We start from the raw sequence: 15,310 nt of genomic DNA on the forward strand, positions 1-15,310 counted from the left end.
CGTGGCAGCCAGATTGCAATCCACCTCTTGCCACAGCGCACAAGATCAGGCCCCGTGGTTTCTCCCATGACCATCTGCCCCTTCCCTCTGCTCCCACACAGTGACCTTGCTGTCATGTAGCCGCACCCAGCTCAAGCCCACCCTGCATGCAGATTCCTTCTCTGGAACTCTCTTCCCCAGGATGGTCCCGTGACTTCCCTTCATTCAGGTCTCATCCCACAAGCCTCTTCCCCCAGGAGGATTTCCCATGCGGTCCTTCCTGCCAGTTAACCCTCCCTGAACGTACGGTGCATACTTGTTCCTTTATTTTCAGGATCCCCTCTAGAACATGGCTCGCTGGAGGGTGGAGACCTGCCTGGCTCACTGCTCACTTGCGAGGTGCCTTGCTGGAGACTGGCACAACCGGTGTTCTATGAAGAGCTCTCGCAGGGAGGAACAAACTAATAATGAAATGAATTCATTCAGCAAACGTATTAGGAGGTGATTCTGTGTCAGGTGTTGGGCTAGGCACTGAGGACTCAGACGTGCAGCAAGTGGACAAAGTGCCTGCCCTCAGGGAGTTGGGTCACCGTCTTGGAGGAACACAGATCTTTGGGGGAGCAGTAGGGTGACAGGGGTGGCTTGTGGAAGCTGTCTAAGCCTTGTCTAAGAAGATGAGGTGGAGAGGAATGATAATGGGTCCCTGCAGTAAGGGGGTGGATTTTAGGGACCGTTGCTGTCCTTTTGCTGAAGAACTAGGAGCTCCCTGTCTCCCTGGCTTCTCAGCCCATTAGCCAGGGCCGAGGTCCACATGCGTGATGACATCTCTTGGGGCCCTCCCCCCATAAGATGTGCTTGCACATTGTTTGAGATCCACTTCCTGCTGCTTCTGGAATCAGGAAGAAGACTGGCGTGACTCCACTCAGGAAACCCAGCCTCCCCCAGTGGGCATGAGGCCCAGCCTGGGTGAGCCTTGTGGGTACCCTGGCACTCCTCAGACTACCCCCAAAAGGATTTCTATCTCCCACGTCTCCTCAAGCCGTCCAGCTCCACATGACACACTGCCCATGGCTACCCACCCCCTACAGCCCTGGCCTGGTGTTGCCAGTCTCTTTCTTTCTTGCAGATAGTATGATTGAAGCCTAAGGGCAGAGCAGGGCCCTTGAAGGCAAAATCACTTCCTCCAGGAAGCCTTCTGTGCTTTGGCATTAGTAGTGCCTCCTCCTTTTCCTTACCCTCAGAGTGCGCATCCTCTCTTGTTTGTTTGCTTATTTATCCAAGCATCTATCCATCCATCCAACCAACCAACATTCATTGAGCACTTACTAAGCTCCTAGCACATATTCACAGTGGTGAACATAAACGTGGCAGCTGCCTTCACAGAGCTCATAGTCTAATAAAGGAAACTATGCAGCTAATTGCAAATTTAAAAACAAATTACAGCTGTGACAAATGCTATGCAAGAGAAGTTCCTGAACCTATGCAGTGGGGAGGGGTGAGGTGGGGTGAGGTGGGGGTCAGGGTAGGGACGGCTTTCTTGAGGAAGGAATATTTCACCCAACACAGTACTGCTCAAAATGGCAGCCACTAGCTGCATGTGGCTACTGAGTACTTGAAATGTGGCCAGTGCCATAAAGGAAATGAAATTTAAATATATATATATATATAAAATTGAAGTAAACATAGTGTTATATTAGTTTCAGGTGTGCAATATAGTGATTCAACAGTTCTGTATGTCACTCAGAGCTCATCATGATAAGTGTACTCTTATACCCTTTACCTCTTTCACCCACCCCCACCCACCTCCCCTCTGGCAATCACCAGTTTGCTCTTTGTATTCAAGAGTCTGGGGTTAGTTGGTTGGTTTCTTTTCATTTTCTTAATTTGTTCATTTGTTTTGTTTCTTAAATTCCATATGTAAGTGCGATCATACGGTATTTTTCTCTTTCTGTCGGATTTATTTCAATTAGCATCATACTCTTTAGGTCCATCCACGCTGTTGCAAATGACCAGACCTCATTTTGTTTTATAGCTGAGTAATATTTCATTGTGTATATACCTTACATCTTCTTTATCTATTCATCTCTGGATGGATACTTAGGTTATATCCTAAGTATAGGATATACTTGGCTACTGTAAATAAGGCAATAAATGTAAGGGTGCATATATTATTTCAAATTAGTGTTCTCATTGGTGAATACCCAGTGGTAGAATTACTGGATTATATGGTAGTTCTAATTTTTTGAGGGACTCCCACACTGTTTTCCACAGTGGCCGCCCCAGTTTGCACGCCCGGCAACAGAACACAAACATTCCTATCCCTCCACATCCTTGCCCATACTTGTTGTTTCTCATCTTGTGGATTTTAGCCATTCTGACAGGTGTGAGGTGATATCTCACTGTAGTTTTGATTCACATCTCTCCGATGATGAGTGATTCGAGCATCTTCTCAATGTGTCTGTTGGCTATCTGGATGTCTTCTTTGGAAAAACGTTTCTGAACGTTTTAAAATCAGATTGTCTGTGTTGTTATTGTTGTTTTTTCACGTTGAGTTGTAGAAGTTCTTCGTATGTTTGGGATATTAACCCCTAGTGGATATATCATTTGCAAATATCTTCTCCCATTCAGTAAGTTGTCTTGTCATTCTGTTGATGGTTTCCTTTTCTGCACAAAAGCTTTTTGTTTTGATGGGACCCCAAGAGTTTATTCTTGCTTCTGTTTCCCTTGCCTCAGGAGACAGATCTAGAAAAATGTTGCAAAGACCGATGTCCGAGAGATTACTGCCTATGTTTTCTTTAAGGAGTTTCATGATTTCAGTCTCACATTGGGGTGTTTAATCCATTTGAGTTTATTTTTGTGTGCAGTGTAAGAAAGTGGTCCAGTTTCATTCTTGTGCATGTAGATGTCTAATTTTCCCAACACCATTTGTTGAAGAGATGATCTTTTTCCCATTGCATATTCTTGCCTCCTTTGTTGTAACCATATAAGCATGGTTACATATAAGCGAGTGACCCTATAAGCGTGAGTTTATTTCTGGGCCCTCTATCCTGTTCCATTGACCAGTGTGTCTGTTTTAGCGCCAGTACCATGCTGTTTTCATTACTAGGGCTTTGTAGTAGATCTTAAAATCTGGGATTGTGATATCTCCAGCTTTGTTCTTCTTTCTCAAGATTGCTTTGGCTATTTAGGGTCTTTTGTGGTTCTGTACAAATTTTAGTATTTGTTCTAGTTCTGTGAAAAATGTGGTTGGTGGAGAAACTGAATTTCTAGTTGTTTTTCTTTAAAACTTAAAAAAAAATTTTTTACATTTATTTCTTTTTGAGGGACAGGGAGAGACAGAGCACAAGTAGGGGAGGGGCAGAGAGAGAATAAGACACAGAATCCCAAGCAGGCTCTAGGCTCTGAGCTGTCTGCACAGAGCCTGACACAGGGCTCAAATTCACAAACCGTGTGGTCATGAACTAAGCCTAAATCAGATGCTTAACGAACTGAGCCACCCAGGTGCCCCTCTTTAAAATTTTTTAATGTTTATTTCTTTTTGAGGGAGAGAGAGAGAGACAGTATGCAAACCAGGGAGGGACGGGGAGAGAGGTAGACACAGAATCCAAAGCAGCCTCCAGGCTCTGAGCTGTCACCACAGAGCCCGACATGGGTGGAGCTCAAACCCACGAACCGTGAGATCATGACCTGAGCTGAAGTCAGACGCTTAACCGGCTGAGCCACCCAGGCGCCCCTAATTATATTTCATTTTAATTAATTTAAATTTTAAAACTGAAGCAGTGTAAAAAAAATATGTGTATTATAGTAAACACTGCTTTATTGCTTTAGTAGGGCTGCATTTCACTTTGTTGAGACTTTCAAAGACTAGAGGAAAAACTAATATAAAATATCACAGTATTTTTATAGTGTTTACATGTTGAAACGATACGATTTCAGATGTTGGGTGAAAATACGTCAGCTAAAATTAATTTCAAGTTTCTTTTTGCTTTTTCAATGTGGATACTAGAAATCTAAAACTCTCTATGGCTCCTGATCTATTTCCATGGAGACAGCTGAGCTCAGGGCAGAAAGGTGAGTGGGAGGAGTTAATAGGTAGAAGAGGCATCAGAAGTATCAGGAGGGGGTCGTATTTCTCAGGATGGAAAAGCGCATTTATTCAGTTTTTATTTTTTGCTCAGGACTTTAGATATTACATCCATAAGACTTAGTCACAGGTAGATATCACTAGCCTCTTGCTACAGATGAGGAAACTGAGACTCGGGTTTGACCAAGGTCCTGTGGTTGGTGCAGCCACTTCATTGAACTTTTCATGGGCGCCAGTCTGAACCGGTTTGATTTATCTCCGAACCCTGCTTCTGGCTTGGCCCTGTCATATTTCCTCTCTATCCCTTAGGCAGAGCCCACATTTCTGGACACATGTCGGAAGATGCTCTACGGTAGTTGAATGAATGGATGATCAGGGATGAACTGTTTCATCAAGCGTTTATGAAAAAGCTTTTCTGTATCAGGCAGGCCCTATTTTAAAGCCCAGCCCTCCAAAGCCGTTTCCAGATGTCAATGCCACCGACGGTGTAGGGGCAGCATCAGGCTTTCACTCACCGCAGCCGGTACCGCCTCCAAGTCCCGGCTTGGGGATCTGGAGGGCATGGAACAAAGCGGTTCTTTTATGTCTCCTCCCGTCTCTGCATCGGGTCCCAGGTGGGGGCCCTGTGTGCTTGCATGCGTGGGTGGGCGCGCACGTGTGTGTGGTGGCAGGGTGCCTCATGCACGGTCTCACCCAGTTCCCCAGACTCCACCCTGCAGTCTCTTGCTTTCCGGGCCCACTTGAGCAGGCCACCAACAGCTTGCTCTAAGCTTGGCCATCCACCTCCCTCCCTGGGGGCTCCCTGAGGACTGCCCCCCCAATGTGGCGGAAGTTCAGGCTGCACCTCCACCACCCTGTCTGGTTTCAGTTCCTCTTTCTCTGGCCAGCGTGGCAAGTCCGCCATCTGCCTCAGGAGACACCTGGAAGGGACCAAATGGGCTTCCTCTTCCCGCAGGCACCCCAGTCTTGGCGAGTTGTCTTTTGGGAGTGCCTTGCTCAGCTGAGACAGTGAGGGGAGAGAGTCCAAACGTTTCCCCCAGGCTGAGAGCTCCCCCCACAGCTAGCTGGGTGAACAGAGCCTGGGGGAGGTGGGAGGGCTGGGGCCCAGCCAGACTTTGCTGCTGTGTATTAGCCCCCCAGAACATACCTGTTCCCATTCTGGTCTCATTCGTTACTACCGAGTACCTACTATGTGCCCGGCACAGTGCTAGGTGCTAGTGACAGCAATAGTCATGGTCCATCATTGTGTATGGGGGAAAGGGATCAAGAGCAAGTAAGGAAACATATCGGGGCTAGCAGCCTAAGGGGACGGGGAGTGACCCAAGGCATCGGTAGCCATGATTGACATTCGGCTTCCCCCAGCCTGCAGCCTCGGAGGGGATTCTGGCAACGAGAGAAGCGGAGCCACACTGTGCCGGCCCAGGGAAGCGGCGGGGTGGGGGCTGGTTTTCCAGGTCCGGGGTTCCAACCGACCAGTTCTGCAAACCGAGGAGCCGCCATGGGCTGGCTGGAGCAGGCTGTCGGCCACATCTGCTCAGCATGGAGGAGGCTGTCATCACATCACAGGGGGCTTGTGGCTCCAAGCGTTGGGGGGGAGGGCAGGGGGCAGTCCAGTCCCTTATGGCTCCCCTTCGTGGGGCCTTGGGGACAGTCAGCACCCAGGCCAGAGGCGGCAGACACCTCCCCAGCTACAGACCCAGGGCCTGAGGGTTTGGGGTTGGAAGGAGGCCTGGGCCACAGTGACCACTTCTGTCCCTGTGGCTCAAGCCACAGCTCCAAGCCCAGGGAGGGTGCGTGTCCAGGAAGCGTGAGGCCCGCCCTTGGCTGCCGGGAGACCAGGCAGTGGCTGCTGGGCTCGTGCAGAGCCTTATCCAGGCCTGGTGCCCGGCTCGACCGGGAACCCGGAGCCTCCTCGCCATGGCGGCTACGCGCGGGCAGGCCCTGACCTCGGTCCTGCCTGCCCTCCTGCTGGGACTCACAGGTAAGTCCTGGGTGCTGCCCAGAGACACCCTCAGAGCTGGCAGGGAGGCCCTTGGGATTTTACCAAATCCAGTTGCCTGCATGGCAGGGGCCTGGGGCCCAGAGGACCCCACGGAGCCCTTTGTCTACCTGCCAGGGTGCTGCCTGTGCCCCATCCTCCCTTGTGGGGCACAAAAGTGATGGGGTTGGGGGTCAGGAGGACACAAGGATGAGAGACTGGGGGAGGGCGGGGGGAAGGAGGAGTCCCCCTCCCGCTCGGCCTCCCTGATGTCGGCTCTGGTCTGAGTGGCTCGCAGATCTAGGTCAGAGAGGGTGTGAGGGTGGGAGAGACAGAAAGGGAGCCCCCGTCCCTCCGAGTGATGGCGCCTCTGGCCTCGCAGGAAGATTCCAGGACTCTCAGTCAGACCGACATGCCCGACCGCCCCACCCCCCGCCCTTAGCCCCCGGCAGGCTGTGTGACCTCACACAAGTCACTAAACCTCTCTGTCTCCATCTCCTCTTCTGGAGAGCGGGGACAATACCAGCCTCCCACAGTGGGATGTGGATGAAAATAAACACGCACCCAGAAATGTCCTATGAACCACAGGGTGCGCTGGGCAGTGGGGTGACAATTATCGTGAGGGTCTGCTCAGAAGAGAGCACGATGCAGAAGGTTCTGGAGCTGGGGGCTAAGAGGACATGCTCCGCAAGCTCCTGAGCTGCCCTCCGTCACCCAGAATCCTGTGTTGTCCCTGCTGGTTTCTCTGTCCTCCCCACACCCGCACACCTGACCAGGTGCTCCTTAAGCATGGGGTCCTGCCTGACATGTGTGTGTACCCGGCACCCGGCTCACAGACGGGCTCAGAGCAGGGGCACGGGGGCAGTGAAGACTTGCACAGATCACTGCTGTCACCTCCCTGCAGGCTATCGTGAGGGGGAGGGGAGTCTGGCCCTGGAGGTGTCCCGGGATGACTCTCAGGAGAAAGGGGAGAGCTGCCTCAGGTGGAGGGAGGTCCCTGTCCCTGGAGGTGAGCAAGCACAGATGTGGATGGAAAGGACCTGATTAGGAGGGCCGGCCACCCCTGCGCGAGGTGGCCCTCGACGTCACACTGGTGTCCATGAGGGAGATCTTTGCATCCTCGCCACACCTCTCCCAGAAACTGGAACCATCCACCCAGATGCCCTACAGAAAAGCCTGGGAGACACTTCTCCATAACACACTGTGTCCCCCACACCCCATCAGTCTGTGACCAGGTCCTGGTGGCTGCATCTGCCAAATAGGTCTCAGGCCCCCCATCTCTTACCGGACTGGTCCAGGCGTCCCCTCCTCACTGCTGTCACTGCTCCCTTCCTGCCACTTGCTTTCCATCCTCCACTCAGCAACCACCGTATCCTTTTAAACCACATCCACGAGGCCACCTGGCCCGGTGTTCACGGTCTCCAGCGGCTTCCGGTCACACTCAGAACAGAGTCGGGGGCATCACCCTGTACCACAAGCTCTTCCCCATCTGGACCTCTTTGCCCATGATGCTGGGGTCCTACAGATCTCTCGGTCTCTCAAGCCCACCATGTGTTTCCTTCCAAGGCATTCTCACCTGCCATTCCCACTTTCTAGAATGTTCTTCCCATGCCCCTTCTCATGGTTGGCTCCTATCCATCCCTCCATTGCAGCTCAAAATGTCACCTCCTCCAGGAAGCCTTCTATTTTCTTCTAGAATAAGCCTTCTGGCATTTTTTACCTCTGCACTCTGTTTCCCTGAGGTCGAGCCCCAGTTATAATGATACGTTTACTTGTTACCATCAGTCTCATGCCCTCCTCCCCCCCACCCCCCGAGGTGGGAACCAGACACAGCACATAGTAAGTCCACGAGGCCTGACATGCTGCAGGCAGTTTACAGGCTGTTGAGTGTCAGCCACGCCTTGCATGGTCACAAGCTCTCTTTCACAGCCGGGCAGCCCTTCATCTCTCTAACGGGCCCATCTTGGAGGACAAGCCCAGGAAATCCAGCACCTTTCAACTGTACCGCCGGCCCCTTCAACTCCTGGGACTTCAATGTCACCTGGATGAAGGGCAGAGATGAGCACCCAGCCTCAGCTCAGCACCTGGTGACTAACAGCCAGGGCAGCTACTTCGTCACCAGTAAGGTGTGGGTGACACTGACCCTCCAGGACATCTCACTGGAGATCACCTGCCAAGTCACCCACAGGATGCCAGGGGAGCCACTGCGGAAGACCATGAACCTCTCCCAAGTGCTCCAAGGTGGGTGGGAAGTAAGTGTGGGGGGAGACGTGTCACTTCCCAGCAGTAGCGGCTTTCAGAGTCTTCTGCCCCAAGCCCCCACCTCACCCCCGGGAGGCCGAGGTTCCTCGGTCGGACCACACAGCATAGCCACTAAAGGCATACGTTTCAGGGGCCGACCATCTGGGTTTAATCCTGGCTTTCCAACGTGTGTGCTCTTGGGTAAGTTACCTGACTTCTTTGTGTGGGAATAAAAGTAAGCCCTTGTAGGTTTCATGTAAGGATCACATGAGTTAATCCTTATGATGTTCTAGAATAGTGCCTGACACACAGTAAGTTGTTTATGAATGTTTGGCCCCAGCCTTCCATTTATCACCATCATCATCATCGTCATCTTACTATTCTCTTATGATCTTGTCTCAACGTTCCATTTCAAACATCTCTGCTCTATTAATATCATTGTTATTATTTTTAAACTTAAAAAATGTCTTATTCATCAACAAATAATGAATATCCACTGCGAGCCAGGCACTGTTCTAGGTGCTGAGGATACACAGTTAAATCCCTGTCCTTGTGGGGGTCATATTTTAGTAATTCTTTTTATGTATTTATTTTATATTTTAAATGTTTGCTTATTTAATTTGAGAGAGAGAGAGAGAGAGAACAAAAGTAGAGGGTGGACAGAGAGAGAGGGAGAGAGAGAATCCCAAGCAGGCTCTGCACTGTCAGCACAGAGCCCACTGCAGGGTTCGAACTAGTGAGATCATGATCTGAGCTGAAATCAAGAGCTGGACGCTTAACCAACTGAGCCACCCAGGCACCCCAGTAATTCTTAAAATTGTATTTCACGGTATGAAATATTTCGAACATACAAAAAATAACATACCAGACACCTAGGTACCCCTACCCATATCTAATGAACGTTAACATTTCACTTTACTTGCCTTACATTAAAGCATACAAGAAAACATTACTTCTAAAAAAAAAAAAAAACAGTAAAACAGTAATGGATGAGAGAGCGACAGGTCTTCTGTCTAGTTCTTGGGAGAAGGAAAGAGGCTGGCCAGGCAGGGGGATGTCAACAGATGTTTCTTTCTGCCTGTCTAGTTGTCCCCACCGTGAAGATCACCACCAAGGCCTCCGGGGCGTATATCCACGTGCATCAGAGAGTGAACCTCACCTGTCACGTGAGCCACTTCTACCCCTCGCACGTGCGTCTCACCTGGATGGAGAACAGACACAAGGTCCACACAGTGGAGTCCCCGCAGGCCACGAGGAACCCAGATGGGACCTACTCTCTGAAGCACACGTGGCAGGCGGAAGCCACGCTGGACGGGAGCGAGTTTGCTTGCTGGGTGGTCCAGGACGAGCAGCCGCCGGTCAGGGCCAACATCACCCTGCGGGCCCAGGCACCCAAGCTGGGGAAAGGTGGGCGCGGTCTCTTGCTGGCCCCTCTGGGTGGCATGGCTGGGAGTCAGGCATGAAAACACCAGCCAGCAGCCAGGGGTGCAGGCCGTATGGGTTAGGGGCTCAGGGCAGCGCTGGATGAAGGTGAGGGAGGAGAGGATGCCCTGGGCTGGTGATAAAACTCTGAGCCTTTGTCCCCTAAGTTCCCTCCCTTCCTCCTTCTCCCACACCCTCACCTAGAAGGAGCGGGACTTCCCTTTCCCAATTCCACGCGCTCTTCAGGTCCGAAGTCCTCTGCCTTAACATTTCTGCAGGAAAGGGCAGAGAGTATGGACTGCTGGGCACCAAAGACTCTTCTAGGGAGGTTTTAAGTCAAGACTGGTTCAGCTGGAAGTTTCTGAGAGTCCATTTTAAAGAGGGCAGAATTCTCAACTCCCTCAGCTGGGAAACAGAGTGGGCGCCGGAGCAAGATTCTCCTCTCTGCTATTCAGTTCTCTCTCAATCTCTCTCTCTCTCTCTCTCTCAATCTCTCTCTCTCTTTCTCCTCCTCCTCCCTTCTGCTCTTCCTTCCCCTTACCTCCCCCCTCCCCATCCTGATCTCTCTATACTCCTCCTCTCTCGCCCTTTGTGGCCGTGCGTGACTTTGTCCACTAGGGGGGGCTGCCTGCTAGCAGTTCAGACCCAGAAGCCAAAGCAGCTTTACCTGGTCCCACCTGGATCAGCTTGGGAGAATGACTGGCCAGGAGGGCATGTGGGGGTGGGAAGGGAAGAGGGCATTGTGATTGGCCAGGCCTAGGGGAGCCCCAGTGTGGACTGACAGCCCTCCAGGACCGCACTAAGTGGGGAAGGACAGCTCCCTACAAGAGGTGTGAGCAGGTATGAATGGTTGCATCTGTGTGCGTGTAGTAGGGCCCCTGTGGCTCCCAGCGAAGGGTGGAAGGAGGCTGGGCTGGCAAAACATCTTCCTGGCCGGGGCTTCGACCCTGCATCCTACCTATCTCTCCCGGACAGATCCGGCCTTGATCTGCCTGCTGTAAGAATTCTTGGGGAATGAGCCCACTCACCATTCAGTTTCTCCAGGTTCTTTTCTGTCGATGTCCAGCAGAAATAAGAGGAGGGTTCCCCCCTGGAGGGATATACAGATCTGGGTGGAAAACTCCAAACTGGCCTTTTGTCCTCGAAGAAGCAAGTATCGTTATTTCTTTCTGACTCACTTCTTTACTGACTCACTCTGAGTTTTTCCTCTCTCTGCCTGAATCTTTCTTTCTTTTCTGGCGTTCAGGGCCCCTTCTGCTTGGTGCGAGCGCACCTGCACAGTACACCTCTCCGGGTGGCCCACAGAGCCCTTCTTTGGTATCCCCACCTCCGGCCTCTGTTTGCGTTTGGCTGACACCCGCAGGGCACTTACCGTGTCCCAGTCGTGCTTGCGTAGCTTGGCGGACAAAGGACAGGAGGGGCTGAGGTCTGAGAGGTCTGAGCTGGGGTCAAAAAGCAGGGTGGTCTGTCTGCAAATTGAACGTGCTCTTTTGTATTTTTCTCCCCCATCCTGCCGGAGAATACAGACCTCGGTGTTGCCCGTCTCTTCTCGAACTCAGTCGCACGTGCTCTGTTTCTGATATTTCCTTGTCCCTGAAGGGCCCCACTGTGTGCATGGTTCTGTCATCGCAGTGGTACTTGGCCCGCAGGGCGTCCTGCCGAGGGGCTCCGTCTGCTCGCCGACACCTCTCCTCCGTGATGGGACCCTCACTCCTCTGAAGCAGACTCTGGGTCTTGTATTCAGAGGCATCCACACTCTGGAGCTGAGCAGATCGGTGTCCCCTCACAAGGCTGCCACCAGCCATCTGAGCCCTCAGGCAAAGCACTGCCTGTCCAGGGCTCAGTTCCTCACCTGAGTCCTGATAACTGTGGTGCTTGCCTGGCCCGTGGGACCCGCTGGGGATTCCCCTCCTTGACCCTTGCTTGACATCCGGACAGTGGGGTCCCCAGAAGGTGCCATGTCATGACTGTTTGCAGTCCCTGGGGCGCCCAGCCCAGCTGGGCTACAAGTCGTAAAATATTATAGTTCACTGGTCATTATGCGACCAGTTGTAGAGAAGTAAAGGCAGCTGTGATATAACAGAAAGAGCCCATGACCTGAAGTCCTGACCCTGGGTTTGGAACATGGATTCTGGATGCTATGAGGTCCGTGGGCAAGTCACTAGCCCTCTCTGCGCCTGTTCTTTCTCTAATGTTAGAAATACCATTAACAACACTTTCTCAGATGGTTATTGTGAGCATAGGATGATGACACACCGGTTTTGGAGTGATCATTGTGTGATCACCATATTCTACTTAGCTAGAGAACGTACTAACTGAAAAATTAAGACTCCTCCCCTGTTTGCAGTTGGGGCAGCTGAGGCTTAGAGAGTTATGTTGCTCAGGCTCAGTCAGTGGAGGGGCCAGGACTGCAAACTTGAGCGGGACCCCCGAAGCTTGTGCTCCTAGGCTCTTCTCTGTGCCACCTGCTTTTCTATGACCTGGGCTTTGAGCGTGGACTTGATATTCCCTTTTGGGGGGTGGAGGACAGACCTGAGCGGAGACCGCAGACAAAGACCCAGGGGCCTGACTGTCTGACTAAGAACTCTGGCTCTGCCACTGACCAGCTATGGACCATGGGCAAGTTACCTAGCCTGTCTGGGCCTCAGTTTCCTCACCTGTGAAATGGAGATGGTAATAGCTCCTGCCTGTTAGCATTGCCGCGAGAAGCTGGTGAGTTAGCAGAGCTGGAAAGCAGAGTCCAGGGATGGGGGTGTTTGCCTCTAGGGGTGGGTGGGAGTCGGCCCCACACACACGGCTGTGCTCCCTGTCCAGTCGTTGCCTGGCCTCTGATGGCGGCCTCCGAATCCAACTCCTGTGGAATTCACCTTTACACCCTAAGGGGGAGGATGCCTTGGGGCTTTTCAAGGAGCCGTGGCCTTGGGGCACCTCCGTGCCTCTCACGGGTGGGGGCGTCTCTCCCTGCAGGCCAGGGCACCTATTCGTACTCCTTGCAAGGCCCCCTTCAGCGATCCGAGCCGGGCAGGAGCATCCAGCTGACCTACATGTCCTCCGGATTCCCGTCACGCCACGTTACTGTGACCTGGTTTAAGAAGAACCACGAGCTCCCAAAGACGCAGACCCACGTCCACCCCAGTGGAGACGCATACAATGTGACCAGCAGAGTGCTCGTCCCGCTGCAAGCTGACGACGTGCTTTCTTTCGTCATGTGCCACGTCAGCCATAGATCCACCCTGGTTTTCCAGAAATCCATCAGCCTGGACCAGTACCTCCATGGTAAGAACGTTCTCGCGCTCAGGTGGGGCAGCGCAGAGCTGGGCTGTGGACGGCTCTGCCTCCATCTCCTCCTCTGAAAACGGTACAGCCCTCAGGGGCCGTGGCGAGGATTCGGTGAAATCATACCTGTCAAGTGCACAACACATGCCTTGCTCATACTAACCGTTCAGGGCAGCAGTTGCTGGGGTAGCTACTAAGTATTATTCGTACGCTTCACATCCCCTCTCTGAACCTCAGTCTCCTCATCTGTAAAACAGGGAATGGTATCTTCCAGGAATTTAATGTTCATATTATCGTTCTTTTAAATGAAGAGGATGTAAGTCTTTGAAATTTCTAAATTTTAAGGACTATGATGTCTTTGGGTGATTACTCATACCTAGGTAAGGGCCTAATTTTTCATCTGATTCTCTTCTGTTGTTGTTGATTTTCCTGGCCTGGATCAATGCCTGGCAGCGATGTAACTTTGATGAGACAGTGGATATCACGCCTAGAAGGAATTATAGTGATCATCCCGTTGTTTATGACAACTCTAAAGCCCAGAGAAGGCAAGTGAATGGTCCAAGGTTGCACAGCAGTAAAATTAATTCCTTAGGATGCATATAGGACTTTAAACTTTATAAGCTCCAAATATTTAAATATTTTCCTCATTATTTTTGCGAGTATTATGTCAGGAAAGACAGCATTTTACATGAAATAAAATATTGGTACTAACACCTCAAATGAGCATCGCACACTGTCAGTAAGGCACACTCGTGTGGGTTAACTAATTAAATGTGTGCCACTGTCCTATACCATTTGTCCCATTGAGGATTTACAGAAGGAAACTGAGGTTCAAAGAGGTAAAGTCGGCCCCAGGTTGCAACGCCGGTGAGAGGTTTTTCGTATGAACTCAGGCTTCTTCTTTTTTCATATTATTTTTAAAAAATTTAAATTTAAATTAGTTAACCTATAGTGTAATAATTTCAGGAGTATAATTTAGTGATTCGTCACTTACATATGACAGCCAGTGCTCATCCCAACAAGTGTCCTTCTTAATGCCCATCACCCCTTTAGCCCATCCCCCACCAACACTCCTCCAGCAGCCCTCAGTTTGTTCTCTGTACTTAAGAGTCTCTTATGGTTTGCCTCCCTCTCTGTTTTTATCTTGTTTTTCCTTTCCTTCCCCTGTGTTCACCTGTTTTGTTTCTTCAGTTCCACATATGAGTGAAATCATATGTTTGTCTTTCTCTGACTGACTTATTTCACTTAGGATAATACTCTCTAGTTCCATCCACGTTGTGCAAAGGGCAAGATGTCATTCTTTTTGATCACCAAATAATATTCCACTGTGTGTGTGTGTGTATACACATATGTATATATGTGTATCTTCTTTATCCGTTCATCAGTCAATGGACATTTGGGCTCTTTCCATACTTGGGCTATTGTCGATAGCGCTGGTATAAACATTGGGGTGCATGTGCCCCTTTAAATCAGCACTCCTGTATCCTTTGGATAAATACCTAGTAGTGCAATTGCTAGGTCGTAGGGTAGTTCTATTTTTAATTTTTTGAGGACCCTCCACACTTCTCCAGAGCGGCTGCACCAGTTTGCATTCCCACCAGCAGTGCAGGAGGTGAACTCGGGCTTCTATCCACTCTTACCACCCGTGGGATTGCCTGCTTAGTTACTTAGGCTCTCCCGGCCTCAGTCTATTTGAGTGTAAAGTCGGAAAATGATGATTCAGGGAGTTCTTCATTACCTGAGTATTTGTTCTATAGTTCCTTGGAGTTAGGACAGCTGTGTGGAAAAGCGAAAATCATAGAAGATACAAATGTTCACAAATGAATTACTTGTAAAATTAGCCCCCACTCAAACCCCTCACTGCTCAGCACTGACTGATCTCCGTTGGGTTTCCCGCCCCAGAAATGTCACTGCTGGGTGTCTTTATCTGGGTTCCCCTGACAGAGGAGACCGAAGCCAGGACCGGGTGCAGGTGTTTGGGAAATGATCCACAGAGGCTCAGAGGTTGGGATAAAGGGTGCGGAGTGTCAGACAGGGAAGGCAGGACACTCAAGAAAGGGGGTGGTTATTGACTAGGTGCCCTTGTGGACACAGTGAGGCTCAGCCCCTCTCAGGAACTGGGGATTGTCCCTGTGGGGGAAGGGAGAGGGAAGCTGGGATGTGCTTGCATGGTCTGGGTGACATTTCACGGTTATGGAGAAATCCCAAGGCAGAGAACGCACAAAGCGTTGAGGGGTTCCAGGAGGGACAAGGCACCGCCCATCATGGCTGCCCTGAGCCAGCAGCGAGAGGAGGTGGTGTGAAGTCTAGAAACCCTCTGCTCTCCATCA

The 15,310-nt window shown here is 51.0% G+C and overlaps 1 protein-coding gene across 1 annotated transcript; it reads left to right on the forward strand.

Annotated features, from left to right (window-relative positions):
• Positions 1-5,980: 5,980 nt before the first annotated feature.
• Positions 5,981-14,967, forward strand: LOC144233951 (tyrosine-protein phosphatase non-receptor type substrate 1-like). The gene is made up of 6 exons (XM_077767053.1): positions 5,981-6,044; positions 6,946-7,050; positions 7,971-8,282; positions 9,369-9,689; positions 12,672-13,002; positions 14,925-14,967. Exons 1-6 carry the CDS (start codon positions 5,981-5,983, stop codon positions 14,965-14,967), a joined length of 1,176 nt encoding a protein of 391 aa, XP_077623179.1.
• The last annotated feature ends 343 nt before the right edge of the window (positions 14,968-15,310 follow it).

Source organism: Crocuta crocuta, unplaced genomic scaffold (assembly GCF_008692635.1).
Source record: "Crocuta crocuta isolate KB4526 unplaced genomic scaffold, BGI_CrCroc_1.0 scaffold15, whole genome shotgun sequence".
Lineage (NCBI taxonomy): Eukaryota > Metazoa > Chordata > Mammalia > Carnivora > Hyaenidae > Crocuta > Crocuta crocuta.

What these genes read in the sequence shown, in the direction of transcription:
- LOC144233951 (XM_077767053.1), top strand. Translation starts at nt 5,981, where the DNA reads ATGGCGGCTACGCGCGGGCAGGCCCTGACCTCGGTCCTGCCTGCCCTC. An exon ending in CCTCCTGCTGGGACTCACAG is followed by an intron (nt 6,045 to 6,945) that starts GTAAGTCCTGGG and finishes ACCTCCCTGCAG; the next exon opens with GCTATCGTGAGGGGGAGGGG. An exon ending in AAGAACGTTCTCGCGCTCAG is followed by an intron (nt 13,003 to 14,924) that starts GTGGGGCAGCGC and finishes TTCCCCTGACAG; the next exon opens with AGGAGACCGAAGCCAGGACC.